The 22,683-nt window shown below is 33.8% G+C and overlaps 1 protein-coding gene across 3 annotated transcripts in view; it reads left to right on the top strand.

Moving 5' to 3' along the window:
• The window catches only part of LOC145297691 (leucine-rich repeat serine/threonine-protein kinase 1-like), a 171,855-nt gene that overhangs the window by 53,338 nt on the left and 95,834 nt on the right, over nt 1-22,683 (top strand). For all 3 annotated transcript variants that reach the window (XM_080143889.1, XM_080143888.1, XM_080143890.1), the window contains exons 4-7: nt 1,149-1,325; nt 16,716-16,843; nt 18,295-18,512; nt 20,364-20,512. In XM_080143889.1, coding sequence (XP_080000015.1) covers nt 1,149-1,325; nt 16,716-16,843; nt 18,295-18,512; nt 20,364-20,512 — 672 coding nt within the window. The remainder of the gene's footprint in view (nt 1-1,148; nt 1,326-16,715; nt 16,844-18,294; nt 18,513-20,363; nt 20,513-22,683) is intronic.

Raw genomic sequence — 22,683 nt, 5'->3', positions numbered from 1 at the left:
ACAAATCAAAAACTCCACCCTGGATGATCAAACAACCACACATAATATTAAAATTAAATAAATATCCCAAAACGAAAACCCACCCATCAACCTTCCATGAAGAACTACTTATCATCCAGAATACATACAAAGAATATACACAAATTTACACTGACGGATCAAAAGATGGAGATAAAGTAGGATGCGCAGCCATCCACAAAAAAATAAAACTAAAGAAAAGGCTCCCAAACGAATCTTCTATTTTCAGCGCAGAAGCAACAGCCATAGATTTGGCACTGAATATAATAACCAATGATGACCATCAAAAATATATCATATTTACTGACTCACTTTCAATACTCATATCTCTAAAAGAAAAAAAAATGACAAACCCACTTATTACAAAATTGCTAAACAAAATAGATGCCATAACCATGAAAAAAAACATTATCTTTTGCTGGATACCAAGCCATATCGGCATATACATGAATGAACAAGCAGATAAGGCAGCAAAGGAAACTCTGCAACAAAACCACATAAGTGGAAAAATCCCCTATACAGACCTAAAGACTAAAATAAACACATTTTTGAAGAGAAAATGGCAAGAAAACTGGAGCTCATGCACCAAAAACAAACTATTCCAAATAACACCAAATATTGGAACGAGAGACACCAAAAAGTTAACAAGAAAGGAAGAGGTAGTAATGACCAGACTGCGAATAGGTCACACTCACATCACCCACTCACATCTACTAAAAGGGGAGGAGACACCAAACTGTATAACGTGTCAAGAACCCTACACAATACACCATATACTGACAAACTGCATTGACCTTGAACAAATCCGAACAAAGTATTACCAAGAAAAAAATCTGAAAACAATATTAAACAAGATTGATCCCCAAAAAATTATCAATTTTCTGAAAGAAACTAAAATATACTCAAAAATATAAGGAAAGACCCCCCCCCCCCCAAAAAAAAAACCTTAAGAAGAACAAACCAATATTTAACACAACATAACGAACCTTTCGGCATTAAATGACCCCAAAGTGGTTGATATGCCGTAAAACAAAACAAACAAACAAACAAACAAACAAACTGTTTTCTTCACCCTTCAAAAAAGTTCTACTTAAATTTGATATGAAATGTATTGTTTTGCTAATTTGCAGATTTGATAAAAAAGGATGTTCGTAAAACATTGCTGTTGGCATCGTGCATAGGCGGCCATCTTGATGCAGTGAAGTTCTGGTTCCAGTTCCAAGTGCTTCCGACTAATGATTTGCTGGTGGATAAGAAATCAAATGTGGAAAAATTTCAAAATAATCCATTATACGTTGCGTGCAAAGGTAAGAATATACAAAAATTTCAAAATAATCCATTATACGTTGCGTGCAAAGGTAAGAATATACAAAAATTTCAAAATAATCCATTATACGTTGCGTGCAAAGGTAAGAATATACAAAAATTTCAAAATAATCCATTATATGTTGCGTGCAAAGGTAAGAATATACAAAAATTTCAAAATAATCCATTATACGTTGCGTGCAAAGGTAAGAATATACAAAAATTTCAAAGTGAGGCAATTTGATGAAAACAAAGTTGCTCCCTTCTACATTCGAGGTTAGTTATGATACATTGCAGTGGATGCTGGAGTCTCACTCAGCCGTTTCTCACCTGACTGAAATGATTCTTGAGAGAGGTAAGAGAGTTAGTTATCAAACAATCATTTACTGGGGCCCACACCTTATATTGAAATTGATAATAGGTGTTTACTCCTGATCTTATATGGAACACGTACATCAAATCTGTTGCCAAGGCTGCTGGAAAAATGGTGGGATCCTTCTATCGATCCAGTAGATATCTCACTGCTGATGCAATTCTCTATCTATATAAGAGCCAGGTATGTCCAAGGATGGAATACTGTTGCCACATCTGGGCAGGAGCTGCTAGAAAGGACTTATCCTGCCTTGATTAAAAATAGACTTCGTAGTCTCGTAGGAGATGTCCTTTTCTCTTCCCTGCAACCTCTATCTCACAGAAAAGATGTTACAAGTTTATCTTTGCTGTATCGTTATTTTCATGGAAAGTGTTTGACTGAGCTTCAGTCTATGGTCCCCCCTCGCCAAACTTTCACAAGTTTAGCTGTAAACACTATTAATAATTCCCCCCACTCTTTATCCATGCCTAAACCTAAACGTAGATTCCATGAACAAAGCTTTTTTCTTAGAACTGCATGCCTATGGAATTATCTTCCGTTTTCCTGCTTTCCAGCTGACTACAATATGATTGTCTTCAAGTCTAACGTAAACAAGTTCTTGATTAGCCGTTCCATTTGTTAACAAATTTACCGAATTTCCATTTACTAACGATTACTATATTGTCCAATTTCTACTGTACACTCTTTAACCCTTATTCTCGAGTGGACTCTTGGCCTTGATAAGTGGTGATGCCTATGTAAGAAAAAAACAAAACTGAAGATACGGAACATTTGCGAACGGTGCCCAGAGAAGATCAGAATGAAAGACGTTGAGAAATTGCTCATTCATCTAAGATTCAGCTTTTTTTCCCATTATCTTGTTGGTTTTTCTTGCAATATGCTGTTTTGTATGAAGTGTTGTCAATTTTGGACCTTCTATAAAGTTAAAAAAAAAAAAAACATGTTCAACATTTTTCAATTCCAAATCAAAAGATTCTTACTTTGATCATATCCAAAAACTTTCAGGTCTTTGATAATGATGATCTTTATTTGAAAGTATAATTGTGTCAAGAGCGTCATGATATATAGCAATGAATGCTGGGCTCTTACCCAGCCCTTTTTCATATGAACCACAGTAATGACAGGTCCATGATCAGATGGATTTACAATGTGAAATCTGACCAAACCCAACACATCAGGTCAGAGGATTTAATGAAAGTGTTGCACTTGACCAGCATGGAGATAATCTTAAGAATGAATCGATTATGCTGGTCATTTGGAAGATTCAATTTCCTAAATAAACCATTGTAGAAACATTGGATGTCCGTCAAAGGAAAATTTGGAAGCAAATGATTGGGTAAAGCCACACTAAGTGGAATTTGAAGACAGCTGACCTGCTGAATCATGAGAACTAGCAAATGAATTTATAAAATGTCCAAAAGATGTCTGACCCCTGAGTAATGGAAAAGTAACATTAAATGAATAGAAGAAAAGTAAGAAATCACAAGAGATATAACTACAGACCCATAACCTGTCTACCAGCCATGTGGAAAATCCTTATGGGACAATTGAAAGAACAAATTTACCACTCCTTTAATAATTGTATACTAGGAACAGAAATGATGACAGAAAGTGAAAAATGGAACATGTGATCTGCTATATATAGATAAAAAACATTATAAAAATGATTGAAAGCAGAAAAAGTAAAAACATAATTGTTATTATGGCCATGATGCCATTCAATCACATACTCAAGAATTTTAATGCTGAATACAACTTCATAAACAAAGACAAAAGAATTAACTAGCGGCACCTAATAGACTGAGAAAATCCCAGTTACTGTTTTTTCGTAAATTAAAATCCATTATTTCTGATCAACTTGTTTTTTTCCAGAAAGATAAAACCCTGAATTTTATTATATTAAAAAACAGAATAATATAATACTTTTTTCTATAATTTTTAATAAAATTAAAAATTTTTCCCAGAAACATACTTGACCTAATTTTTGTAATTTTCACTGAAGACTAAAATAAAATTTAAATATTTAAAAAAAAGTTTTGGAATCAATTAAACTATTATTTTTATGTTTAAATAAGATATAGAATGATTTGCTATAAGAATATGAAAAATATTAAAATGCAAGTACATGAATTTCAAATAATCCCATTTATTACTAGTAGAAAATATAGTAAACAAATTGTCAGATTGTAAGCTATTTTACAGTATGGAAGCATAGACGTGCCTAAATATTTATTTTATCATTTCCATGAATTTTAAAATTTTAATGTAACAAAACAGACAAGTACCATTTTATATATCGTATTTAATTGGAATTCAGAGGAAAAGTTGGCTGAAACGTTGTGAAACAACTAAGAAAAGATGAGGATAATGGTCCGCAATAAATAAAAATTAATAAGTATCATTTTATTTTAGATGATTGAATGTAATTATAATTCCAAACACCATTTATGGTAAAATACCTTCAATCTTGTTATGTCTAGCTTTATATTTTTTGCTTGTAGTCTCTGTCGGCCACCTTACATTATGACAACTCACGTAAACAACAAATTGCAGAAACAATTATTGTAATTTTTAAACTTTCACAATTTTATATATTTTTTTCTTTTTTGGCACTTATTATTCAAAGCATGCCCTATTTAAAGGTAAATTGGAAAAATTGGGCTTTCTAAAAAAAAAATTTTAATTAATTTTTAAAGATTTAAAAGTAGTGTTTTTCGTAAAAATAATGAACAAAAAACAATTTTTTATGCTAATCTGAAAGATAACACATTCCAAAAATTTGCACTTCAAGACACAAAAGACAAAAAATTAAACATATTCAAAATTTGGATTAAAAAAGCAGTTGTTTTTTTGTTTTTTTTTCTACAATCTTCATCCTCCCCCTTCATACAGAAAGTATATGTTTACTACTGGCTATTTATTCATTTTTAGGAGTGACCACAAATAAATAAGGAGGCGGGTATGTAGGCAAAAAATGTATATATATATCGATTATGAAAAAAGAGACCTTTATAAAGTTCATTCTTCATTTAACAATTGCTGAAAATTTCATATTGATTAGATAATTACCTGATTCATGGTAGATTTTTAAAGAGAGACTTCATTAAATCAAACCTTACAATCCACCTCCATTTTGTCCGTCGCTAGAATGAACTATCTCATATACATGGACAACCTGAATTTATTTGCAAAAATAAATAAATTAAACATAAATATTCATTTATGTTTAATTACTAGAGAGTTCTAAACAAAACACAAGTGATAATATTCAAACAGAAAGATTCATTAGATTTACAAACTGGTTACACAACACTGCAGTTAGCGTCTTTAGCCTTTTTGATTCAAAATAGTTATTATGCATTGAGAACAATAAAAACGTCAGTAATGCAGATGTATGTACCCATTCGCACAAATATTTGTCAGATGAATCAGTTTAAACGTGAAAGAACATTACAATGAACACATTTTTACCAGAGGAAATCAAATTTCTCCATCGTGCCCAAGAACAACTGATTTATGGTTACATTTTACAATTTTGTGCATGTGGTAGTGGTGACCAAATAAATTTCTAAATTTTCATAAATGTTTGTTTATTAGGAAAACTTGTCAGCCAAAATTAGTGCATTAACTGAACCCATATTTACATGTGTGTTCACCATTATAGTAAACTAACAGGGCTACCCAGCATTGCTCAGGACCATATAAACAATGAGAAAATTGAAGTTGATTTGGAACATATTTGTTATTCTTAGGATAGAGGAATTTTTTATGTCTATCTATCATTTGTTCTCTCGAGCAAAAGAATATTTCACCTACCCTATGACGGGTATTACATAACACATACATGAATAATTGTACCTTCCCTAGGACTAGTAATTTACAGCACGTATATGAAATAATTTTATGTCCCCTCGGACGAGTAATGTACAACACATATTTAAAATAATTTTACCTACCCTCGGACAGGTAATGTAAATACATATATGAAACGATTTAACATACTCTCGATAGGTATTGTACGACATACATAAACTAATTTCTCTTCCCCCCAAGGTCACCATAATTTTAAGAAAAATGAAGTCATTATTAGAAGAATGATTATTAGGATTTCCAAATTAATACATAAATACATTTTCTTGATTAGTGATTAGGCAACTCTTGCTTCATCATAAAACTCGTCATTAATGTGTTTCTTCTCTTACTGCAATCACAACCGACACTATAATTTTAAGCAAAATTATATAATTTCTGGAACATGACTCAGTGGGTTTTCTAAATTAATACATAAATACATTGACACGGTTAGTGATTAGGCAACCCTTGCTTTACCATAAATTTCAACATGTTGTGTTATTTTCCTTCCCCACCACCAACATCATAATTTTTTAGCAAAATGATGTCATTTCCGCAGATTTTCCAAATAAATGCATAAATAAATTGTCGCGGTTAGTGATTAGGCAACTCCTGCTTCACGATATAATTCGACATTACTGTTTCTCCCTCCACCCAATCACTGAGACAATGATTTTAGAGAAATGAAAGATTATTCAGCAGGTTTTCAAAATTGATATGTGAATACATTGACACGGTTAGAGATTAAGCAACCCTTGCTTCAACATGAATTTCAATAATGCAGTGTTTCTTTACCCTCTCACTACAAACATCATAATTTTAAGAGAAATAATGTAATTTCCGGAAGATGAATCAGCAAATTTTCAAAATTAATACATGAATTACACCTGCTTCACAAAAAATTCAACATTACTGGATTTCTTTCCTTCTCCACCATCGGCACTATAATTTTAAGAAAAATGATGTCAGTTTTGAAAGATGTCTCAGCAGGATGTTTAAATTAATACATTGACATAGTTAGTGATTAGGCAACCCTTGCTTCACTATAAAATTCCACATTATTGTTTCATTTTCTTTCCTCACTATCAACACCAAAGTTTTTTGAAAAAAGATGTAATTTTCAGAAGATTACTCAGCATGCTTTACAAATAAATACATAAATACATTGAGAAGCTTAGTGATTAGGCAACTCTTGCTTCAATATAAAATTCTACATTACTGTGTTTTTCTCCTTCCAAATACTGACACTATCATTTTTAATGAAATGATATCATTTTTTGAACAGAACTCAACAGGTTTTCTAAATAATTACATAAATGCTGTTAGAATTTTAATTCTTCTATCTACCCTTCTTTCTCTCTTTCTTTTCTTCTTTCTTTAACCCACGCCTCTATGCAAGTAGTTGTAGACTTCTACTGATAGCACGGGACTGTTTCTTAGTTGACGATTGGTCGAGCGATTTAAGCAAAAATGGAAGTGAAAAAAAGGCAGTTGCTGCATTGGCCTTTTGGGAGTGAAAGGTCGTTGTTTGAAAATGTCGGACCTGGATGTAGTAACCCATCAAGGCAAGACATCAGGAGGCTCTAGATGAAGGTCCTATTTTGTCAGTTAAATTTTCGTCTAGGTGTCGAAAATGAAGAGAAACGTGCCGGCGGAGTTCAGATAGAAAAGTCTTAAAAAATTAAGTCAAACGTCTTGTCTAGAGGAAAATAAATAAATGCAAAAGTTAAACCTCAGATGAGTGGAAAAGTGACAATGCAAATAACAGTAATTTGCTTGTTCCTCAGGAAATATTCAAAGTGAAAAGGAAAGTGTTTAATCTTCAATGGTGCAGCAAAAAGAGCCTTCTCTAATAAGAAAAAAGTTTTCATTCGACTAAGCTGTTGAAGCTACATCAGGTCAAGTAATGTTTTTTTCCCTAAGTAAAAGCCGACAAAAATGAGTAAAAGAAAGTTGGAGAAGCTGCAGATTTATTTGATAAAAAAGAAGAAAATCCAACGAGACATTTTCTATTTTTATGCTATCTCCAGCAGAAATGACAATCCTTCTCTCTAAAAAGAATTCCTTCTAAAAAAAACTATTCTTACCTCAAAGTAAATTTTGCCTCTTTCTTAATCTTTTCTTATCTTTTAATTCTATTCTTTCTCTCTCCTGAACTGTTACTAGAACCTTTAAGGTTCGCCAAAAGGGGACATTTGGGGGCAGTCAAAATACAGTCTTTTATACAGTTAAAAGGTGAACTTCAGACTTTATTATTATTTTTTTTCTCCCTTCCATTTCAATTTATATTTTCCCTCTTTAAATAAAAGTTTATAATTATTTCAAGTGGTTTTTACTTCCTCTACTTTCTCCTTGTCTTACTTGTTATTGGTTATATGTAATTGGTTTTTACAGATTCTAGTATTTAAATACTTCTAATTTGACTGTTACTAAGTTAAATTCAGACAATGCATTGACACGGATAGTGATCAGGCATCCCTTGCTTAAAAATAAATTTCAATATTACTGTAGTTCTTCTCTCCCCACCACCAATAGCATATTAGTAAGATAAATGATGTCATTTCCAGAATATGATTTCGCAGGTATTCTATATTCTTGGAATATGACATCGTGGGAAATTGCTTTGTGACCCCAAAAAAGACACTCCCTCCAACTCCACCCCCAAAATGAAGGTTTAAGAATCCCTAGAGACCCCCAGAGCACTTTTAAAAACAAAATAATCATACTTCTTTCTACCCACCACCACCACCACTACAGTGATGTCGTTTCCAGATGATATCATTGAAAATTCAGAAAAATACAGATCACCCCCAACAGAAATTGGCCCAGTTAACCTTTACACAACACCAACAATATATATGCAATAAAGTAATTTTGAGATCATAAACTGCTTCAACCATTTCCAGTATAATACATGAAATAAAATAATTTTCAGATTGTAAACTGCTTCAGTTATTTCGGGACTGATTCCATATTCTCCCCTCTCTTAAAAATATCTATAAAATAAAGTAATATTGAGATCATAAACAGCTCCAGCCATTTCCTGTCATCTCCTTAAAATATATATGAAATAAAGTGATTTTGAGACCGTAAACTGCTTCAGCCATTTCAAAGACAGACTCTATATTCCCTTCCTCCAATCTTAAAAGTATATACGAAATAAAGTAATTTTAAGATTGTAAAATGCTACCATTTTTTTTTTATTATTATTATTTAAGAAGCATCTTTCTTTTGATTTTAGTTGTAGCTTGAAATGATTTTATATGTTCACAGGCAATGAAATGATGAACTAGCATTGGTGCTCCCACAACGTACATATTCTGGAGTGATGTAACAAACAGAAAAATCCCACCCTTGCACTGTTGAAGTCCCTAGATACCAGAAAGCCTTCTACTCTAATAGTTTCTTCCTCAGACTGCCAGATTTTAGAATTTCCTCGCTGTTTCCTGCTTTCCTGACTACTAACCCAGAGACGTTTAAATGTAATGTGAATAAACATCCTGATACTCAACTCTCCATGACCCCCTTGATTAGACATGATTCCAAATAGTAGTCCCTTATCTTCCAAGTGGCAATATGCTTTGTTTGTGGGTGAAAAGGGATTAAATAAATAAATAAATAAAAACTTGAATAACCAAAGCATAACTATACATGCAGTGTCTCACAAAAGTGAGTACAGCCTTCACATTTCTGCAGATATTTAACTATATCTCTTCATAGGACAACATTGACAAAATAACACTTTGACACGATAAAAAAATAGTCTGTGTACAACTTATATAACAAAGGTAATTTATTTTCCCCTCAAAATAACTCAACATATAACCATTAAAAGCTAAACTTCTGCCAACAAAAATGAATACACCTCTTAGGGAAAGTTGTCAATATTAACATACACCATGTAAACTCTCAATATTTTGGGTGGCCACCATCATTATCCAGATCTGCATATACTCTCCTAGGCATGGAGTTTACCAGAGCTTCACAGGTAGCCGTTGCAATGCTTTTATACTCCTCCATGATGATGTCATGGAGCTGGCGGATATTTGAGCCTTTGCTCACCACCGTCTTCTATTCGGAGATCCACCAAGGATGTTCTATTCGGTTCAAGTCTGGAAACATGCTTCGCCATTCCATCACCTTTACCATCAGCTTCTTCAGTAAAGCAGTAGTCGTCTTGAAGAAGTGTTTGGAGTCATTGTCATGCTGGAACTGCCCTGTGACTCAGTTTCTAGAGGGAGGGGATCATGCTCTGCGTCAGTATTTCATAGTACATGTTGGAATTCATATTTCTCTCTATGAAATGTAATTCTCCAACACCCGCAGCACTTGTGCAGCCCCAGACCATGACATTCCCACCACCATGCTTGACTATAGGCATGACATACTTATCTTTGTACTCATCACCTGGTCGCTGCCACACATGCTTGAAGCCATTGGAACCAAACAAATTAATCTTCATCTCATCAAACCATAGGACATGGTTCCTGTAATCCATGTGTTTTGTTGACATGTCTTCAGCAAACTGTTTGCGGGCTTTTTTGTGTATCATCTTCAATAGAGGCTTCCTCCTTGGGTGACCGCCATGCACACCAATTTGATGTAGAGTGCGGTGTATAGTCTGACCCTCCCCCATTACTCCAATCTCTGCAGCAATGCTGATAGCAGTCCTACACTGATCTTTCAAAGAAATTATTTGGATATGATGCTCAGCATGTGCATTCAGCTTCTTTGGATGACCTACCTGAGATCTGTTCTGAGTGGGCTCTGCTCTTTTAAAATGCTGGGTGATCTTAGCCACTGTTCTGCTGCTCAGTTTCAGGGTGTTGACAATATTCTTGTAGCCTTATCTGTCTTTATGTCATGCTTTTTAAGATCCTCGGAGAGTTCTTTGTCATGTGTTGCCATGTTGAGACTGTCAGTAACGAGTGTGAGAGCTGCACTACAAATTTGAACAGACCTGCTCCCTATGCATCCATGGGTCTAGTAATACTAATGAGTCACATGGTATTTTGGTGGGAAAATGACAAGTAGTACTCGATTTGGGCATTTAACTGTGTAGTTTCTTAGAGGTGTACTTATTTTTGCTGGAAGGGATTTAGCTTTTAATCGTTACATTTTGAGTTATTTTGAGGGGAAAATAAATTAACTCTGTTACATAAACTGCACACAGATTACTTTTCATTTTGTTAGTGTTGTCCCATGAAGAGATATACTTAAATGTGAGGAGTATACTCATTTTTGTTATACACTGTAGTTATGCTTTGATTATTCACGTTAGGAGAAAAAATTGAGCATTACAACCAACTCTTCGCTGATGTTTTCACAAATATTTTAAAAGGTGTTGATGGCAGAGAACCTGCAACACTGCACATGAAAGCATCACCAATGTGAATGACACCATCAGTCTGACTGAGATTGAGAAACAGCTTTTGTCCCTGGATGGGAATAAAGGGCAACATCCAAATGAAATACACCCAGCAATTTTACGGACTGTTGAATCAAAATTAACTGAATCTCTAGTAATAGCATTACAAGTGTACGCTGTATTTTTGTGGACATTGGCAATATTACATACCTAATGTGCTTCAACAAGTCATATCTTTTTTATTTGTGGGTCAATTTTTAAAAGAATACATTGCTGGAATAAGAATAGAATAAGCATTTCAATGATAATTTTTTTTTTTTTTTATGCGTTCAATATTTTTATGCTCCAAGTTAAAAATGAAAAAATGGTAAAAAATGATGACAACAAAAAGGGTAACTGTTTTTTCAAAGTTTACATTTCATACGTTATGTTTGGATACATATGCGCGGGGTCAAATTTAATTAAATATGGTTGAAATTTTACAGGCTATATAAGCATAGAAGTCCATCTCTACTGGAGTTTGATTTATATTTTTATGACCACAGGAAGCAAAGTTATGACCGAGCAAAGTTGACAAAGAATATTTTAAGATTGATAAGATAAATCGGTATATATCCTCCATTTTCATATAGATAATAGTTTACAAATTATTTTCATGTATAATATGTAAATATTTGATAATCATTAATTACGCGGAAATTTCTTTAAAATGTTATCTTTTATAGAAATTAAAATCCGTTAACAGAAAAACAGCTCGCTAAGCGCTAATGTGCTGAGCTGAATAAAGTATTCTCTTAAAAATAGAAAACTGTTTTTCTGCTTTCGTCTTACTAGACTAGTCAATTTTTATTCTAAGTTTGTCAATTTAAAACAATTATTTTCAAGTTTTTCAAATTTGATTTCCAAACAATACTGAGCCCAAACTATTTTGGTATTTTAACGCTTTTAGTACATGTGTACTTTTAGTGCACATGTACTAAAAGCGTTAAAAATCAACAAAATGTACTAAGTACATGCGTTTAACTTCTTACTTGTACTTACGAGAGAATTGTGTTTCTTAGTGATCAAATATATATATATATATATATATATATATATATATATATATATATATATATATAAAAACAAATAAAAGGTATTTGTGCACTTATGCTACCATGCTGAAATAATAACATTATTTAGAAACCCATCCTTAGCATGGAGAAGTAAGAATGTTGTGTTAACTATTCTGTACTTTCACCTAACAATTAAATAAAAAAGATATTGTGAAACTTGAATTTATTTTTAATTCATTGTCCAGACCATTTTTTCGAATCTGTAAAACCAACACGTTTTTTTTAACTTAGGATATCTAAATAATAATAATAATAATAATAGGCAGTTCGATAAAGAATTTCATTGTGATGCATTTTGTAAATTTTTACCTTGTTTCCATCTTAACATTTTTCTTTAAAATGACTACCTTTTAAGGCTTTCGGGTATGCTGAAAACGAATATCGCATTTAAATTTTCCGCAAATAAGTACCTTTTCGGATATTAAGCAATTCTTACGTTATTGCTGGTGGCCATCTTGGTATGTGCGTTTGCGCATAGTTTCTCGGGGTTGCATTTGCACACTTGCGCATACCAAAATAGCCGCCAGCAATAACATAAGAAATGACATTGCTTAATATCCAGAAAACTACTTATTTGCAGAAAATTTAAATGCAATATTTGTTTTCAGCATACCCTAAAACCTATAAAAGTAATCCTTTTAAATGTTAAGGTGGAAACAAGATAAAAATTACCGTTTTATTTCTTTGTTTACATTTTCAGTAAAATAACAGAATAGATGACAAAAATTACCATAAACTGGTGAATATATAGTAGTTGCTTGTCAGGATTCCTGGTATCCTTGTAGTGTGAAAGTTACATCGAGGATTCATGTAGAGTACGATTAATGGTTGCATCTCAGAAAATAGAGGTATATTTTGGGCCAGATAGAGAGGATTTACAAAATTGAAAATTGGACTGGTCCCAAAATGCATAAGTTCTGGTCGACTATGGGAATTTCCATCTTTTACAGAAATCCAAAATCTATATGAAAAATTTTCTTTGATTTATTTCTGAGATTAATTCATATCTATTCATTTTTTTTTTCTATAAGGGGAGTAGTAAATACCGGCCATGAATGCTCTTTCGGCATTCAATGGCTACACCCAAGATTAAGCTCTCCTTTGGTGAGGAGGCTGGAAAATGCCTATTCTCAATAAAACTATATTTAAATACCACTATAATACTTAGTTTTGTTCATAAATAGACACCCACTCTATGATACCATGGGCCAGTTTAAAAAAAAATTGAAATTTGTATATCTTAATTTATAATTCATGGCGTAAAGAGATACATCAGATTTGATTGCATAATCAGAAAGAGCACACAATTTTACATAAGAGTGCCAAGTTTCATGAGAATAGCTTGAAAAATAAATAAATGGTGGCGAAATTATCAAATTTCTTCAAATGTTGAAGTCCGTAATTTAGCCCACTTGTTCTAAAGAAAAATGTCCACGGAAAAGCCTAAATTTTGGCATTTAAAATTCTCGTAACTTTTGAACTACTGATGGTATTTGCATGATTGAAACGGTTTTAAGCATCTTTTACATAGCTCTTTTCATGGAAGTTGATAAAATAGCAATTATCTAAAAAGAAAAATTCAACTTGTAATGTTACTAGTAACCCTTCTCTACCCAAGTGGCCTGCATGGCCATTATCAGAAACTAATTTATCACCATATCGATTGAACTGGAGGAGGGCTGCTTTCTCAATCAGGATACTTGGAGCTCAGAATGAACTTTCAAATATGTCAACGATGCAACAATTCAAGGCAACGGGTACTACTTTTCTATAAATTTCTACCTTCCATTCTCTCCATATATTAACTGAAGCATGTGTTATGTTTGTAAATTTTTAAGATGTGGATTGATAATTCGTATTGTTTTGCTTATTTAAACTACTGTGAAAATTGTGGAATTTAGAGGGGGTGGGGACATCCGCCAATTTTTTTTTTTTTTTTTTGTTTTTTAATTTTTGAATCTTTTGAGATGAGGCTTCATAAGTTGTGCATTCTTTCTGCAGACAGTTATCCTCCTTTTCATAGTTGTTGTTTCACCATGTTTTGCCCAACTCATCTTCTGGTCTCCTTCAAGTGATTTACTATGAGAGTAGAGAAATGCTGAGTCTTGTAATTACTGCCTTTCAGAGTTTGTTTGGTCCTGGATATGACCTTAAACTATATCCGATGGTGAGGCCCCAGCTTGCAGGCTTTGGGGAGTGTGGAGCCACCTTTTAATTACCATTGCTCCCAGGTCCACTCTAACCCAGAGTAGTAGTACCTGTTAGGGTCCCAACTATAGGTTAGATAGAAACTGACTTGAAAACAACAAATATATTCTATTTAAAAATTTTTCTTCAAAATCTTTGGATTCGGCATTAAATAACCTGAAAAGGGTTGATATGCCATAAAACAAAAACAACCAAGCAATCCATAGTTGTTTGGGCCTATGGCACAGGGGATAGAGGCGTTGAGTCTCTATGGTTCCAGGTGAGCATTGTCTGAAGATAGCGGTTTCAGTCCTACCCAAGCAAGTCAGAGGATTAGTTGGCCAAAATGTGGTGAGACAACTATGGAAGGCAGTAATTACTGGAGATAAATTACAAAACTCAGCCTTTCTATCCTGTTGTGGTTATTTGTCTGAAGACAGCAAGAGGATGAGTTGGCTGAAACTTGGTAAAACAAAAAAAGGTGATCCTTGACTACATAGTCTCATTACAACAAAATAGATATACTGCATTAACCCCTTCACACGTACAAAGGAGGATATAATACCTGGGAGGATTACTCCCCCTCCCTTTTTTAGAAGGCAACAATTATATAAGTGTGTGATGTAGAAACGACATGTAAATCAGAATCAGGTCAAAGGAAGTCAGCAAAACGCACGCACTAATGAATTCAGTAACCTTTCAGATCGACATTATCGCAATAATGGTTGTTTTGTTTTACTGCGTATCAACCCATTTTCCTATCACAATAATGAATAAATGAAATAATATTTAGAACAATAATATGCGCTACTTATGCATTTACCACGTAAAATAGTTACAACATATTATTTAATAATAGACATATCTTTATTTTATAAAGCAGGTTATATATGACAGTGGATTTAAAATGCAAACATCCATAATTGCATTAAACAATCGATAAGTTTAATATATTAATCATGAATATGTGATCGATTCAGAAACATAATTAATATGCAAAGTGTTTTGCAAAACGACATAACATTAATTCACTCACTTATCTAGTGTGATAGTATGGTGAATGAACATATACTACATTGCCCACCAAAGGAGAAGGTGATACCTGGGAGGATGATGCCATTACAGCAGAATATAGTTCACAACCCCTCTCCCAAACAGAAGGTAATTGTGAAAGGATGATCTTATAAAGAACAAACATATACTCTACTAACCCCCCCCTCCACCAAAATTGAAAGTAGTTCCTGGCTACATGGTCTCATTATAACAAAACACATACTGCATTATCTTTCCCCCCACACACAAAGGAGGATGTAATACTTGGAAAGATTATTCCTATTCCCTTAATAAAGGCGGAGACAATTCCTGGGAGAACAGTTTTATAACAACAGAAACGATACTACACTACTCACCCCCATTAAAAGATAATGCCTAGCCACAAAAGCATTCTTATTTTATTATCAACAAATATATTGCATCTACATAAGAAAATATGACGCTGTCAAATTACAAATATTAATTTATTAGAAAATTTTTATGAAATAAATATGCAAATTAAGAAGACCTAACGTGTTTGTGGGTAGTTTCAGTTTATGTGGTATTTTAAAATGTTATATCGCATTCCCCACACTCGCTCATTCAATATCCATTTTTATCATTTATGTTCCAATGTAATGGAATGTAACAAGAAGTTTGACACTGCTTGGCTGTCTTTATACTAAGTGATCACGATTATGAGGATCGACTGTGTCCATTTGTTACAATTTATGGTCTTACTTTTCTTTTTTTTCATTTTCTTCCTTTGAAGATTATAACGCTGGGTATGGGGCAGCCGAACCAGCTGCCAACATTGCCCTGCTTTTTATTGAAACCAACCGAGAGCTCTTTTTAGTGTCCTCATCGTTCCCTTAAGTGCAATTGTCTGGATCTCTTTTGCACTTGGTTTGCCAGGAATATTAGTTAGGTTCTTCTTCATAAGCCCTGTAGCACCTTAGGGAGATATCAATCACTGGTATGATTGATATCTCCCTAAGATTCCAGTTTCTTTTCATATCATGCATGAGACCTTAATTGATTGTTTCTTTCCATGTCTTCTTAAAGTGCCCTACTTTCTTTTTGCTGTCTGCAAGTGCTTTTTTCAACATGTCGAAGCCAACAAAGACAGTTTTCCCTTATTAAAATGGCAATTTCTTAAATAGAGTGCCTGACTTGATATTCTGGATCTGGTCTGGCTTGACATTACATATCTACTTAATCATTACCTTTTTATTTCTCTGGAGTGAAGCAAGTCAAGCTTGGATGAGAATGCAGCACTCACTGCCATACAACAGCATGCATTATAGAATTACATAATTACAAACTGTTTTGATGTTAGATAGAGTTAGAAAAAAACTATTGCATTTATACATTTAAATTATTGTTGCTTTAAAAAATAAAAAGATTGATAGAATTCCTTTTTTTTTTTGTTGAAAGTTTTATCTTTGTAATATTTCTGTTACAGGCAAACACTTGGATGTTATCAAATATTTAATTGATGAAGGCTTTCCCTTGTCTGAAGAAATCTGTAAGAAATTTTCAGATGTGATAGAAAACTTGTTATTGATGGACTATGACGTCAGCGATCCACAGGTAGGACTCTTTTGTAGTAATATGGCGTGCGATGTGCTAAATTGTGGAGAAAATAAATTTTCATGACAAAATTAGATTATGTAAGAATAGAAAATTTCAACTAGAAATTAAGTTGAAGTGTTTAAAGGAAGTGACGTCATGAACAGGAAATCAACTAAACTAGACTAATCTTTCTCTTGGCTCTTATCTGTTTCATCCTTTGTGTTCACTGGCAACAGTTCATCCCAAATGCCATCGTCCAGTCTTGCTGTAACATATCTCTCTACAACAAGCTTATCCCCATGAGACATCTTCACTGGTTCATCACCCAGATGATCTTTATCCACAAAACTATTGTATCAGCTCCTTTTCAGGATTGGAAAAAAACAATGCCGAGGCCAATTGAAAACCTGGCTCAGAACAATGAAACAAGAACCATGATCAGCTAACATTCATAACTACTGCTGCAATAGACTGTCACGTCTGGTCAACATTCATTCAGGACAGTAAATTCTCTTCAGAATGCATCTTGTTTTTTGGTAAACAAGTCAGCCATTTTAATATTTTGTTAATAATTGGAAAAAAATGAATGAATTACTTTGTGACTCTTTGAAATTTAAAAGAAATTTGGAAGTCAGCTGGAAAGCAGGCCAGCAGAACAGAATTCCACAGAGAGGCATTTCTTGTTCATGGAATCCATGTTTAGGTTTAGACATAGATAAAGAGTGGCCTCTCTCCTTCACCACTTTCTGTCTGTGCAAGCTGCAAATAAGTTTGCAATGGACTGTATGTGGCCCATGAGACACATGTATGACATGCCTGACTTAGTATATTAACCTTAACACAAGCTACCTTAAATATTTTATAGTTATGGTAGCAAAGGGTGACATAGTTTTTTTCTTTTTCTGTTTTTTCTTTCGTCCTAGTGCTACCAGATCAGGTTGTCTGAAGATATTGGCTGCCTGATGATGCAAATGCACTGTACATTAAAGCCTGTTTTTATTACTTTGTCAAACTTAATCATGTTCTGCAAAGATGCTGGCTTCCTGAATTAAAACATTTTATTTTGGAAAACATTTTTAAGAAAGTATTTTACTTTTGAAATCAGACTTTTCAACAAAGTGGCAACATTTTATTTTGGAAAACAAACCTTTCAACAAAGTGACAACATTTTATTTTGGAAAACAATAAAAAAGAAAATATGTTGTAAATAGGATCTCCAATAAACTATTAAGATCAAACAAGTTAAAACATAGATTTTGGACTTTAGAGGTTGAGAGTCTAGTAAAAACAACCAACCAACGTTTTTTTGTCAAGTTTCATACAGAAATTTCCCTTTAAGTTCACAAAAATCGATTCAAAATCAAACAAATTTCTTGAAATAATTTTTACAAAGAAAAGCATTAAGAAACTCTTCTTTTTTTTTTTTTTAATTCTAAAATATTAATTTTTGTTGTGTTCTTTTTTTTTAGCTGGAAATTAATTGGGTCCATTTCCATTTACCCTTGCTTTTAAATAACTGGATGCAGAGTATTTGCTTGAACATTACGGTGCTAAACATTTCCTACAACAAACTCAGTGGACTACCCCGATGTCTGCCATGGGAGATGCCAAATTTGGTCACATTAAATGCATCTAATAATGACATAACAAGATTTTCAAGTCCTGAAGTCGGTATTTTATGCAAAAGGTAAGGCAGTCATTTGTTTTCTTTAAATCAGCAAAACCCAGTGCTACCAAATCAAACAAGCACAGCTTGAGGAGGTTATATTTATGCTAATCGAGGATATGTCCTCAAGACAGTTTGACAGTCTTGATCATTTTTGAATGGGGAAAGTTCTTCGTTGTATGCATCGTTGAAATAAATGAGAGAAATCTGGTAGATGGCATTGTGGAGTCTGCTACAAAGGAATTGGTGATAACTCCATTTACTGTTATTCAGGATTGCACCAGATTCACATGCAGTGCTCTGGCATAAAGCGCAGATTGGTGGCTGATGTTCAGTTTGTGTGTCCATGCTGTAAAGACTAGTGATGGGACAATTCCAATATTGTTGCCAATTCTATACTAAATTCCTGATTCTGATACAAGTACCAATTCCGATTCTTTATAAATCCTTAAATATTCAACTATAAAATGGTTATTTTTTCACGCTTACCATAAAAGCATGCCTTTAACATGCATATATTTTCTCAAACATAAAAACACGCTTGTGGAGGTGGAGTTGATCTATAGGTTCTAGTTTTACTTGAAATTGAAGTTAAAAGTTAATTAGTTATTATCGAACTATCTCTCTATTTATCTATCTATTCAATGCTATACTTAAAATAGTTTATATTCTGAGTTATTTATTGTTTATAGAATTAAGTGTAGCAATGGGTTTTAGCTGGAGATGTTTATATAAATTAGCTAGGTTAAATATAAACAAAATAACCTTGGGCAGGCAGACCTGGAAAGGTCACACGTAAGGGATATATGTGCTTTTGAATGATGATGTAACAGAATTGAGGTCAGAGGTCGGGAAGTTTAGAGATGGCAGTTGGAGTTTGATCATCAGAGTTAACAGACGGCCAGGGAGTGGGCTGGGAAGAATAAACATGTAGACAAGAAATGCAGACTCAGTGAAAACCATTTGAGACAACTGAAATAAATTTATATGATAAAAATATAGTGTTGTTCAGTGATTTCACAAAAGAAAGAACAGATGTCTCAATTGGATGGTATTGGTCATTTCATGTTTGGTCACAGAGCTCAGCAGTGAAGATACAAGAACTCTTGAAGAAAAAGGCATGAAGCATATATTTTTCTTCTTATATATGAACTGTAATATATACCTGTGTGATAACTCTCTGATCCAACATGACTCAGTTTATATGTTGATATCATATCCCTGGCTAAACAACAAACATACGGTGTATATATGTATATACCTGATCCAGTTATAAGAACGATATTTCCCCCTACCTCTCAATGTAACATATATAACTGTTTTATAATATATAATCCCACCTGACAATATAACAGGTTGATATGCCACAAAACCAAACAACCAATCTTAAAAGGATAAAAAGGAAAGGAATGCTTTAAACATACCTAATAACTTTTTCTAAGCTCAACAATAAATGATTTCTCGTTTGCAATGGCCAGTTGTATTCTCTGCAATTTAGGTGTCAAAAAGTCTCCACATAGCCCCAGTGCTCTCCACACTTTTCCAGTGGAAGTCTGGTTAGTGCTCTCCCTTTTCAGTCCTCTTGGATTCTTCACAACACTTTAGTGTAGCGCTATCCAATGTAGACACCACTAATTTCTTTTAAAAAATTTTCAGTTTTGTTTTTTTGGTTCCCTGTAATCCTATTCTTTCATCTTTTTTTTGTTTGATTTCTATTGCAGTATTTAAGTTACTGGTAAGTGTTCACAATTTATGGTGATTGGTTTCTGCATTCTAAGATTTTCCTTAAGAGTTGAGCTGTTTTCATGATTGCTATACATTGTATCTTTTCAGCTTTCCCTTTGTATTATTATTATGAATTTTCTTTTCCAGCCTAAAAATCTTGATTTTGTCTCATAATAAACTGAAAATGGTATGCAGTGAAGTTTTTCAAATTCCGTCATTAGAAGAAGTTTATGTCTCAAATAATCAACTAGTGTTTCTGACTGAAGATGAGCAACCCTACCACGGATTTGGACAATGTAAGGACTATTTTTGATTCTATTTTTTCTTTGTCGATATTTTGCATTAATTATCACTTTTTATCTTCTCCTTTTAAGCACATTTGTAACCCCTACAGGGCAGCTCAGATGCACAGGCTTGTTGGTTGAGATGCAGCTGTAGCCGATACCTCTGGCGTCACCCGTGTTTTCGTCCAGTGGTCGAATTTGTCTCCATCGCCATCGGTCGCTCTCCGGTTCCGCTTTCAAATCAGCTTCCAAACGTAACCTGGCCTATCGGAGAAATATATTGCATTCACAACGCCATTTTGAATTAAAGAAAAGAAAGTCAAAACTTAATTGGTTTTTCTTAACATAGAATTGATTATTGTCTTCGACTTTACAAATAATAGTTACGCATTGGACTAGTCATACAACTTAGAGGGCTGGCAGTTTTCTTTCCTTTACCAAGCACTTTGTTCTTTTTCTAGCATCAGTCTACGGGGAAGGATCAGCTGACAGAGACACGCATATTGGATCGTGTCGCAAAAAAGAATCTCTCTCTCCCTTTCCTTGCCTCGTTTTATCAATATCGCTAGCTGTAACCCCCCTCCCCCCACCTCTCCAAATATGCCCACAAGTGGTGGTCAACCAATCAGTGGCCGCACCTTTGTTCGGAGGGAGGGGCAGTAAGGGCTTGCTTGGTCGCCGAAGAGAGAGAAAAGAAAATAATAAAAGCGACCCTTACATTTAAAAAAGAAAAGGAAAGAAAGGATTTTCCTCTCTCATCCTCCGTCCACCACCTCCTCCGCCCCATCAGCGAGGAAATAAATGTTCTCATGCCAGGAATACGAGATGTCCTGCCTAATTAGCCTCAACAGACCTGCCACGCGGGCCTTCGAGTGGTCTGTCCTTCAGTCACTGAACAACATCTCTATCGGCGGTCTATCAACGCAGTCCGTCTGTTAATTTTCGGAATTATCTTTATCACGTATTCTGGCATTGACACGCGCTGTGGTATTCATCCCAGGTGAGAGGGTAGGGAGATCATTTTGATTATCCACCAAGAAATAGACGTATTCTGTTTAAAACAACATCAAACCATCATCATCATCATTAGAATTCAGCCGTACGAATTCCTCTAAATTTGTGTCAATGAGACCACCCAGGTGACAAGCTGTTCCTTAATCAACTGGCAAGATCTCTCGGCATCGCTCGGTCCCCATCGAGTCGTATATTTATTTGTGAAGGGATGAGTTATTTCCCTGAATTTGTTATGTTCTTTTTGTAAATTGAACATTTTGTATGCGTTTAAGTTTTTCCATAAAGCAGTAGCAACAGTTGACAAAATCAACAGAGGACTGTCAGAGAATCTATCTATATAATGCTAAAACTCTGTCGTTCTTGGTTGTTTGCTTGTTTGCTTGCGCACTATCCTCCTCCTCCTCCTCCTACTACTACTACTACTATGCCTCCTCTTTTTGCTACTACTATTACTTCTCCTCTTTACAACTACTACGCCTTCTCTTTCTCCTCTTACTACTACTACGCCTCCTCTTCCTATCCTACTATTACTACTACTGGTTGACATGTATTTTCCCTACTACTACTCTACTACTGCATTTTTTTTTTTTTACATCGTTCATTTCTGTATTACGTTTAAGTTATTTTAACGCAATTTTCTTACAAATAAATCCACTATTTTACAATGTATTGTTTTACTGTGTACGTTTTCAGCAATCCAATTTTTTTTTCACGTTTAAATTAAGATATTTCAAAATTTGAATTTAAGTATTATGGTATCTGTTCAGTGCACATTTACCTATAAGTATGGCAAACCTCTAATAATTCAATGGCTGTAAGTTTTTTTTTTTTTCAAGAATAAACAATTATGAACAGAACGACTCATAGAAATCTATCTATATTCTTTTTTCATTTTAATATACTTTCATAGAAATGTTTCTGTTATGTCACAAAGAACTATTTTCTTCACGTCACAAGTGTCATGCTCATACATTAATTCCATAGCTAATATAAGATACTGACCCCTTAGGGGATGTTTTGCAACTATTCTGTATTACAACTATACTGTCGCAATTTTCTCACAAATAAATCAACTTTGACCTGTTGACAGCATATTTTTTTTTTTTTACTGTGTATGTTTTTAGCGGCCTAATTTTTTTCTTTTTGCGTTTTAAATTATCCAAATAAAC

Source organism: Euprymna scolopes, chromosome 18 (assembly GCF_053919585.1).
Source record: "Euprymna scolopes isolate OS-2025 chromosome 18, ASM5391958v1, whole genome shotgun sequence".
Lineage (NCBI taxonomy): Eukaryota > Metazoa > Mollusca > Cephalopoda > Sepiida > Sepiolidae > Euprymna > Euprymna scolopes.
Note: the sequence above shows the minus strand (reverse complement) of the source record. Positions and strands in the feature narration are given on the sequence as shown.